Source organism: Pistacia vera, unplaced genomic scaffold, assembly GCF_008641045.1.
Source record: "Pistacia vera cultivar Batoury unplaced genomic scaffold, PisVer_v2 Contig501, whole genome shotgun sequence".
NCBI classification, from domain to species: domain Eukaryota; kingdom Viridiplantae; phylum Streptophyta; class Magnoliopsida; order Sapindales; family Anacardiaceae; genus Pistacia; species Pistacia vera.
The window spans coordinates 256,679-268,011 of NW_022196337.1; the positions used below are offsets into that span (position 1 = coordinate 256,679).

The 11,333-nt window shown below is 33.4% G+C and overlaps 1 protein-coding gene across 1 annotated transcript; it reads right to left on the reverse strand.

Annotated features, from left to right (window-relative positions):
* Positions 1-4,973: 4,973 nt before the first annotated feature.
* On the reverse strand, positions 4,974-10,084 carry LOC116105625. Its single transcript, XM_031392036.1, has 10 exons — positions 9,885-10,084; positions 9,287-9,346; positions 9,144-9,183; positions 7,188-7,366; positions 7,005-7,043; positions 6,686-6,772; positions 6,289-6,349; positions 5,753-5,877; positions 5,240-5,331; positions 4,974-5,141 (listed from the first exon to the last, which is right to left on the reverse strand). Exons 1-10 carry the CDS (start codon positions 9,930-9,932, stop codon positions 5,027-5,029), a joined length of 846 nt encoding a protein of 281 aa, XP_031247896.1. The 5' UTR covers positions 9,933-10,084; the 3' UTR covers positions 4,974-5,026.
* Positions 10,085-11,333: the final 1,249 nt, after the last annotated feature.

Sequence of the window (11,333 nt, forward strand, 5' to 3'; positions counted from 1 at the left end):
AACCACTATACATCGTGCATTTGCTTTTCTTATCCCTCAATTCTTTACCTTTATGCTACAATTTACTTGTTTTATGATTAATTGATTATCATAACATTTGCCATATTCACCGATTGCTTTAAAAAAGTCTAAAATCACAAATAACTCTAATTTGAGCATATGACAAAATAATTTCTAGTTACCAAAAGCTGGTCAAGCACTTTTTTTTATCGATTCCATTCAATGAACTTTACGCCTGCGCTTCGAATATTGAGATTTGCAACTTTTTAGCTTTTAGATGGATCTTTTAAGGAAGTTTCGATTTTACTCATTTTAAAATGGTTTAATTACATCCATTAAACTATTATTTTTTTTCCGTCGAAGATAGTAAATTATTTTTTTTCTATTAATGGCATCAAAATACCAATTATTTTTATTGAAAGTATTAAACTTTAAATTTTATTTATTGAACGTGTCAAACTTTCATACTTTTTCCTACGATATTAAATTTTGAGATGACAATTAAAGTTTACTTAAACATTTATAATCTAAAAAAATCTCAAATTAACCTTTTTTTTTTTTTTTAAATTATTTCAATAAAAACCACAAAAACTACCCAAATAAATAAAACCTACCCACACTCCAATTTTCTCAATGGCTCTCCCAATTTTCTCAATGGCTCTCATTATAAGCAACCATGGGGGAGGAGGCAGAATCCTCTACATCACCCGCACAAGAAACCCTTTCCGTCGCCACGTCATCTTCTTCCCCACCTCGACCTCGCCTACTCAAGCTCCTACTCCTACTCGTCTCGTAGTCTCGACTGCCAAGAAGCTCTTTTCTCGAACCGGACGCTTCGACAGCAAGAACCGCAGAGTGGCGGCGCAACCACTATGAAAGAGCAGCAAGAACAGACGACTGAACCACATAACGGAGGCTTCAGAATTCAGATTGAAGATGGAGCGTGGTAATATTAGTAAATTGAAAACGTTGGCGTGAGTGTTGATGATGGGCTTGTTGTGCGGATCTTACCCGGTGAAAACCCGACTTCTGGGGGGTTCTCAGTGGGACGGGTTTGGTTTCTTCATGCAAGACGTGGGCTTTTGGCATCGGCTTTGTGGTATGCATAATTGATTTTATTGAGTCTTTGAATAGACATGTTAAATAAGTTGAATTGGGAATTCTTGAATAGTTGCAGTCACATGGTTATATTTATTGTTTGAAAATGAATATTTTAACTTAGAAGATTTCGAATTAAGTCAGAATTTGTGATGTTAGTTTGGTTGGATTTTGAGAATACTTCTTTAGTATTCCAAAAAAAATTAAACAGTAAAATACCCAAAAACTCACAATTATTCAACTTTATTCAACATTTTTAAACCTCATAAATTTGTTAATTCAATTAAATACCCCTAATATTTTTAATGTTTTTGTTACGGCGACTCCGGCACCCTCCGGCGGTGGTGGCCGACTGTCGGTATTTGAGGGTGGATTGGGGGTGTTTTTGTTAACTTTTAATGTTTTATTATAAGGGGTGTTTTGTAAAAAAAAAACATAGGGGGTATTTTATTAATTTGTAAATCTTACATCGTAATACCCGTCAAATTCAACTTTTTTTTAACTTTTTTTCAAAAAAATTTTCCCAAAAACTCCAAATTGTGAACCAAACGGAGCCATTATTCTTATTGAAAATATTTAGTGGCGGCTAATGTCCAAATCAGCTAATGAGGAATCTATTGTGATCAGCATTCTGGTAGGTTTTATTTATATGATAATTTTTGTAGTCTTTATTGAAATAATTAAAAAAAAAATGGTTAATTTGAAATTTTTTAGATTATAATATCTAAGTGCTTTAATTATTATGTCAAAATGTCAAATCAATACAACAAAATTGCCATATCAATGATTTTAATGACAAAAATATCATGTTAATAATATTTAACGCTATAGAAAAAAAATATTAAATTTGGTAATTTAATAGGAAAAACTTAAAGTTCGATGCTTTTAATAAAAATAATTAATAGTTTGGTATCTTAATAGGAAAAAAATGGTTCGATACCTTTAATAGGAAAAAAAAATAATTCGGTACTTTCTAATGTAATTAAGCCTTTTAAAATTGAAACTTCTATAAATATCAATATTAAATGTAGCCACCTTAGGCCAGAGACGTCGATGGCCTGTGATCTTTCTTTTACAAAAAAAATTAATTTGGTTTTGTTTATTTTAATTTAATTTTTAGTCCCTATTTGTTTTAGTATTTTTAATTTATTGTTTAATTTTGTTGTTTTGAATTTTTTTTTTTTAAATTGTGATGATTTTTTACTTTTTACTTTTTATTTTTATATGAATTTTGTCTATTGTTAGAAAGTAATAAGTTAAATCTATAAATTTACTATCTTACCCTTACACAATGTTAAATTTAACACAACTATTACAAATTGTCCTTTTTCTGTGTATTTTTTTTGTCTTTTCAAAAAATGGCCCTTGATTAACTGAAGGGTTTAAATTTATAAAAAAGAAAAAAATAATGTTAATTTTGAATTTTATTTAACAAGAGACTTGGAAAGAGTTTACATGGGTTCAAATAACAATACTCTATTGAGCGATAAAAGCACATGAAATGTTAATTTTATCTCTTATGAGTGTTATACATATAAGATCATTATAAAAATTAGGGTTTATCTTCTTTAAACCCTCTTGAAATCAATTAGCATTAAACTCATATGCTTCATTTAAAAAGTATCAAAAACACCCTTGTCGATAGTGATATGTTGGTTCTATCCAATTTTAAATTCAAACATCAAACGTCTATTTTACGCCTCCTATCACTTACCAATTTATATTTATATTTTATACACTTAAGCACTGTTTTAAAAGCCGGACTGAACTGGCCGGTCCAACCAGTTGGACCGGGACTCGGTCACGTGTTCGGTCCGAGCCAATATAAAACCCGAGATTAACCAATGGACCGTTATAACCCGTTAAAAAACCGTATAAACCGTGTAAACCGTTGGTCGGACGAGACCGATTGAAAAATCGGTCCAGGGTCTGAAAAGGGGAAAAATCCTTAATTCTCAATTTCTCTGATTTCTCCTTTCTCTACGCAAAATCCTCTGAAAAAATATTAACACAAATATGAAAATCTAAAATCCCACACAAATCGACACTCAATCTCAATGAAATCCACTCTCTGAGTCTGAAATCGTTGTTGAAATCGACGCAACTTAAGCCTCTGAAATAGCGACGATGCCTTCCTCCCTCGCCGGAAATTGATCAACACAATACACAAACGATTTTAAGATTTCTCTTACCTAGGGCAATTGAATCGGTGATCGACTGGACTGAAGTGGAGTCGTGCTTAGTTACTGCATAATATTGAATCGAAAATGAATAGGGAATTGGAGAGTAGAGACAAAGGATTTAAACGGAATTTGAAATGTCATGGTGGTGATTAAGCTAGAAAATGGAGTTATGGAGATGTCGAGACAGATGAGACAGTGTCACGGTAGTGGTTCAGCCTTTGGGAGTTGGAGACAGAGAGGATTCAAAGCAAACGGGATTTGGGGCTGCTATTTGGGTTTTGTTGCATTTTGAATTTGTATTGAAGTGGTTAACTTCCTGGTTCCCGTATGGGTTTTATTTATTCATTTGGGTTGAATGATGTTTGTTGTTTCTAGGGTTTAGCAATTTGTGATGTTAATTGAGTTTGTGATTTGTCGGGTTTAGAATAAGTTTTGATCCTATGGATTATGAAAGTATGGAAGGTTGGATAGTTGATGATTAAGAAGAGGTCAGTGAACTTAATTATGAGGAGTTGGAACAAATATTATATAGAGAATAATCTATTCCTGTTAGAGTTACTGATCACCCTTCTTTTTATAATTCAATCGATGATTTAGAACGTTGGTTTTAAATATTTAAGCAACTTAGTATCTATTCAAATTAAATTACAAGTTTTAACTTATGATTTTTATTTTTTACTGAAATTTACATAGATAATGGTGATGGTTATGATAATGATGGTAATGAATTTTGATGTTAGTGTGTGAAGCTCAATCAACATGGGGACGGATCAAAGAAAAAATACTTGAACCAAATGTTTTGTTATTAATTATTATGTATTTTTTCATTTAATATGTAATGGATGAATACAATATCATGTTTGGATTTAGACTTTAGATTGTTGTTAAATACTTAAATTGTATTAGGATTGTTATTGAATTTGAACTTTAAATCATGTTAGACAGTAATTAAGTTGTTATTGTTTTATTAAAAAATGAAAATCTTAAAAAAAAAAAAAAAGGTTTTTTTTAATGTGTTGACATCATCATGCTGCGTGATGACATCACCGATTCAACCGGTTGAACCGTGACCCGGACAACAGAGCGGGTTGCCCTCCGATCCAAGTTTTAAAACAATGCACTTAAGCCGATGGTGTTGATGTGGGGTTTGATATCCACGGATCTAACAATGACGATGATAGTGTGCGAGTCCTCACAAAAACTTGGTTTCATTTTTTGTGTAAATGAAATATAAAATACACAAAGGAAGATAAGAAAATTAAAAAAATAAAACAAAGTAAAAGGAAATTAGAAAAAAAAAATGAGAAGATTTCTGTTGCCAGGAATCGAACCGAATATCCTAACCGACTAGACTACAATGTATTTTTGTTTGTGTCTGAATTTTATGTTAAATTAATTAATTAAATACAATAGTTTAATTTCAAAAGACTAATTTAACTCATAACTAAAAACAAACATACATATAATTAACCACCGGTGCCCCTAGCAAGTCGTGAATGAAATCCCAGAGAACAACTCCCACTCAACTATGGTAAGAAGTGCCTATCATTTGTCTCCTTTGTATTATTTTAAGGACTTTGATTGAATTAAAAAATGTCGAGAGAAAATTAAACTTCCCAGAAACAAAAATATCTGAATTCATTTGTTTCTATACAACTGATTATATAAGATTAATTTGAACTGCAGCTTAACAATAGATGACAAAGAAGAAATATTCTACGGGTTTCTGAAAGTTTAAACAAAGCTCATACATCAGTCAAGATTAATGAAGATACAATCACAACATAGGCAAGAAAAAAGAAAATGGCTATTTGAACGAAGAACTTTGGATTTTCCCTCATGTTTGGTGATGTAACTGCCCTACAAACCAGAACACCATGTATATAAAGTAAATAAATAAAAAGGGGTGAAAATCTAGTTCAAAAGAGTATTCCTCTCATTTTTCAATAGGAAATTACCTAGCAATGCGCTGAGAAAATCTGTGAAAAGGCAAACTCTGGATGAAGACGATGCCTGGTCCCGTTAGAACAGCTGTCACCAAATTGTCACCCTGAAATTTCAACATTGTTATGAACAGAACATTCTAACAAACGAACAACAATAGATGTATAAAAGCATGAATGTTGAACTCCCAAAAAAGCCTGGATCTAGCACCATGATTTTTAGATTGTATTAAATCGCTGGAATGCCTCAAGGACCTCCTCGTTGTCGTCAAACTATTTATAGAGTTGCAAGAGAATCTAAATAGAAGGGTTTATCCCTCAGCAGCAGCCACAATGTACAAGGTGCTCAAATTACATAGCTCTCAATGTCATTTTAATTATGCATATCTCCCCTGTCACTTAGCCAGCCATTTTATTGAAATGGGAGGTTTCAATCCACAAAGAACTGAAGATCTTCTACAAGAATATCATAGATACAGAGTGAATGCAGAGACAGAGTAGAAAACACTAGTAATTGAAGTAACTTACCCCAAAGACCACCCTTCGCATGGGTCCATTGTATTTAATTTGGACATTGACTGAGGCAGTGAGGGCCACAATGCAAGACACATCAACAGTTAGTATCTCGCCCACTTCAAGATTTTTCTGCACAACTAGCAAAAAGGAAATAACGGTCTGCTGATTAGTCTAAATGATACAATATCCAGAAACTATATTATATTGACACAAGAAATGTTATAAACCTATACAAGAAGCATAATGTGCTAGTCAGTTAACTATAGCAGGTGAAAGCAGTAAGGGTAATAAAGAGCAAAGAGGGGCAAAAGTTTGCTAAACAGCAAGCTGGAGAATTCAATTTGAGCAGTACAACAACACTAAGGTATAACTACACAGCCAAGGTACAAGAACTACCCGGCGAAGGCATGCTTGAATCAGGAACAAACTAAAAGCTAGTCAACATTCAGTTCCAATTACATTATCACAAAATTTAGAGCAGACCAAACTCTTTAGAGATCCTGACAAGAGTATTTCTAGAGGTATACATATAAATCAAAAATGCATACCAGATCCACCAGCGAGAATAAATGCAAGCCCCTGGCCGGTTAGCTTCTGTCTCAGAAAACCCTATATTAGAATTGAAGTATTAATTAATAAGATTATTTGGAAAATTCGGGAGAAAAAGCAAAGTGGCATAAATTAAAATCTGAAAAACATAAGGTACTAGAAGAGGCAGAGGCACGGAACCAATAGTGTGTGTGCACGTGCACAGTGCACACACGAAGAAGAGAGGACAGTAAGCTAACTCTCAGTATCATCTTACCTCTGCACTAGCGACAGTGCACGCACACAAAGAAGAGAGGACAGAAAGCTAACTCTCAGTATCATCTTACCTCTACACTAGCGACAGTGCATGCACACAAAGAAGAGAGGACAGAAAGCTAACTCTCAGTATCATCTTACCTCTACACCAGTGACAACATTTCTTGGCCTCTGATCAACCGTATTATTGACTTTCACATCATTGACAGAGCACAAAAATGCATCTGGCTACAAAACAATTAGACAACGGACTAAGTGTTGCATAGAAATCTGGAAGAAAAGCACTTTCTATACAAAAAAAAAAAAAAAAAAAAAAAAAAAAAAAAAAAAAAAAAAAAAAAGTAAATTGAACAGCATCAGACAACTACAAATATCCAAACTTAATAACTGAAAGAGGAGGAAAACTAAAAGTTTAAGTAGCAGAAGGACAAATAACTGAAGTGAAAAAAGCCAGCTCTACCTGGCATAAAAGCTCTCCTCCAAACATTGCTAAATCAATCTGTAAAATAAATGGGAACCAATCACAAATCATTTGCTATAGTTAATCATATCCAAAATACTTCTGGAACATCAACTATTGGTAAACTTTAAATATACAGGAAATGTAATAGCTACAGAAACTTGGTATATCTGAAGTACAAACCGGTAGAATCCTTGCAAGAGAAGGTGCAGCAATTCCAACAAATCCATCACTTGTACCAGGATTGCGGAAAACTACACTAGTCACGCTCTTGCCAAAAAGCCACTGCCACATGCCCACTTCATTTTCAGGGATGTAAACATTTTCCATTTCGACAGACCCAGACATGAAGCACATGGAACCTAAAATTTATTCATATATAAGGTGAAACATCAATATAATATAACCAAAAAAGGAGAACCATTTTATCATTTCAGATTCACAAACTTACACCATATATATCATGGAGATGCAATAGAGCAAACATTATCCATATTTAAAGCCAATTGTGGGGCTATAGAAACTAAATTTTTTAAGTTAAATTGTAGAAACATATACTAGCCATCTACCACAGCAATCTAAGGTTTAAAGTTGTTGAGATGGCATAAAATAAATTAAAAAAAAAAAAAAAAAAAAAAAAAAAAGGAAACAAGAAGCTGTTTTAACTCCTCTCTTAAAGTCCTTAGATTGAAATGTGATAGATACCTCTCCCAACTCAGCCAACAGCAACCAAAACAGCAAGCAGTAAACAATATAAACCCAGAAAATCAACACACTCTGTAGCCAAAATCTAGAAAAGCAAGACAACCAACACTTTTATTAATATTCCAGAACAAAATACACAGCAAATAGAAACTAGCAAAGCTACCCAACATAGAAAAAACAAACAGAAAACTCAATAAAAAGAAACAAGGATAATGGTGCTGGACTTTGAGGGCCAGCTCCTCCCTAATTACTAGTCTTCGAGGGCTAGTTCCTCCTTTAATCCCTTCTATTTTCTTCTTCCCTAAAACAGTTCTCTCTTTCTACTTTCTTTTATTTTCATCTCATTCTCTCTCAATAACCAAATTTCCTTTCCTGACCAACCAGTATATGCCATCTGTCCCAGCCCAAATATACTCCTTGACACCTTTCTACAATAAGAATCTTCCTGTCACCTCCCTTGTTATCTGCTGCCAACTCCCTTACCTTTCCTTCCATAAACCTTCATCATTGTAGTTTCATCAAAATGGAATGAATTTGTCTCACAGTTTAAATTAAAAACTTAATTTACAATAGCATGAATCTAAAGCTAAATATGTGCTGGACATAAAAAAATATTTTCGTTTACTTCCAACAAGTTATCAAGTAATCATGATGCATTTACTCAGACACTTATGACAAGATCATCACCTTGAGATGCAACAAGATCAACAACCCATACCAAGGAGCCCCTAATGCATGGCTCCAGCCAAAGGGCTAGATTGAGGAAGAAGCAAACAATTTGCCAAATTATTTAAGGTTGTATTTGGGGTTACTAGGAGATAAAGTAAATACTGATAACCAGTAAAAAGGTAACTTGTACTGCATTTACCTAATTGATACCAATAGGAAAACAGAGGGGCATGCACAACTAGTGAAAGGGTAATAACGTAAGACAAAATGGAGACTTGGAGACGGGCGGATCCAGCCTACTTTTGGGTGGGCCATGAATTTTATTTTAAAAAATACTAATATATATAATTTCTAGATTTTGGCCCACCCTAACAAAAATATTAATGAACAAAAATATTAATGTGTAATTAGTTTTTATTTTGGCCCACCCTAACAAAAATTTCTGGATCCGCTACTGCTTGGAGATACCATGATTCTTAGTATTTCAAAAGGTTGGGAATATGTCAAGCCTAAAGAAAATCACCATTCCAAAGGCTTTTATGTGTGTGTAATCAGACAAGCAGATATTGAAACATTTGGATGGGGAAGACAGATGTTACTGTTGATTGTGTCACAAAAGAACTAAACTATATAATCCAAAGTTTATATTGAGGGTCTAGGTAACAGCCATCAAGAGTAAATTGATATACTAATTCTCCATGCTATAACAAAACTAAAAGAGAACTGCATGAAGGCAGATTAAGAAACCGACTGCCAGCCACTTACCAGGCCTTGCAATAACCTTCTCTTGTGGGTTCAACATTATCTGAGAAAGCAAAAACCAATAATAAGAAAAATAAATGAGTTATAGATAGGAGCACATGGAACAGAAGCTAAAGAAAGTATGTTTCAGATGTCATCAAAAGTACCTGCACAACCTGAGCTTCACCACCTAAAATCTGGAAAGGTATTACAGCATCTTGTGGACTCTGCAGTACAATAGCCATAAAAATTTGTAGACAACAATTTCTTGCTTTAGTATATAAGCATAAGCATAAGCATATACTACTCGGTTTGTGCCTATTTTATTCCTTCCTATACATTTTTGTGTACAACAAATAATACCAATTCAACTTTGATTGTTTGGTCTCATCATTTTGATTTCCAATTGTTACACATATAACATTTCAACAGTCTACACAAACCTAATCTCCCCAACAAACTGATTATCCAAAAATCATAGACGCTGTGTAAGAATACAATCAACGAATTGGATAAATAGTCACCTCAACCCTAACTAGCAAATTAAAAGGCATGATCTTCAAAGTGCACTTAAAACAAAACAGATCAAACGCAAAAACAGTCTAACCCATCAATTCTAACAAATTTAAGGACAAAACTTCATGAAAGCAATCAATGCCGTAGTTAGTCGGGAACATAAAAAGAAATAAAATAAAATTCTCTCCGCAGCCAAACAAAAAGTTAGTAAAAATCTTTTAAGCGATTAGATAAATTCAAGAGAGATACCTGGTAAACATATGGTTGAAAAGGCGTTGAGAAAAACGGCGCGGCCATAACGAGAGACGCGGAAGATTGTAGTTTTAAGGAAACTAACAAGAAGAAACCGAAACGTCTGACTTCTCAGATCATTCACTTCAGCATTGAGATCTGGTTTGTTTGATCCGATCAAAACAATGGATTTTCATACAGTTTTCACTAAAAAAAAAAAAAAAAATTGCCGGATTTCGGTTCTTTTCTAACTTCGTGGTTTATAGAGTCGCGGAATAAATAAAAACAAAATTTTAAGTGACTAAAATAACCTTAACAATTGATATTTGCTAATAGATTTCACCGAACTGGTATTATTTTAAAATGGCTTTTTAGTCAATTGACTTTCATTCTGGATTTTTGGTTCCCATCATTACATGGTTTTTGCACTAATGTTTGTGCGACATATTACACGTGGAATTATTATGATGTGGCGTCTTATAATTGGAGGAAGTTCAAGTCCTGACGCGTTCGACTCTTGTCACTTGTCAGCCTACGTTACCTCGCTTTCGCGGTGGGAAGTGCCATACTGGCGGACTGTTCTCGCGACGTCGTTTCCCAAAATGTTGTTTGATATGGACTTTTTTCTGTGGGCCACACCGTCTCCTAACTTTCCTAATTGGGTAATAATTATCTATGGAATAATGCTAGTCTTACTCATTCTCACTACTCAATTCTCTTATTAACAAAGGTAAGTAAAGAAAGTGAGTAAGACTAACATTACTCTTATCTTTCAATAGCAACAGTTTAAAAACTGTACTTAAAAAGACACCAAATTTTAATGTTTAATGTTGAAAATGGCAAAATCTTTGTATTTGATCAAAATATGGATTTTCATAGATTTTTTGAATTACTGATATATTAATTTTGTAATTCTCATAAACAATTAAGGTGTAATTCTCACTCTAGTTGTTGTTACGAAATCTCACACAACTAGAGTGATCTGATTGACCTTATTTAAATCAAAACCGATGGCCTCATAATTATAAATAATCAGCAAGTGAATTGAAAATACAGATGCAAAAAATAATTTTTTTATAATTGATATGGCTGCCAACAGTCAGATCTCTAGCTATTAACAACGGTAAAAAATCTTACCGTTATAAATCTGGCCGTTTTCAACAAGATCTATTGTGGATTTGGTCGGAAATGGTCATATCGGCGTATGACTAGCCAAATCCAGTCTGTCATGTGCAATTTCTGCTACTACCGGCTGCCATCCACGGTGGTGGCCGACTGTGTTCTTAGGTGACTAGGGTGCTTTAGTTAATATTTAAACTTTTATTATGAGAGTGTTTAGCTAATTAACAAATGTAGAGGGTAAAAAAATAATTAAATATAATATTTATATAATAATATTATTAAAATAGATAATATACCCACCAATTTATTCCTTCCAACCAAACATATATAAAACACCCACAAATT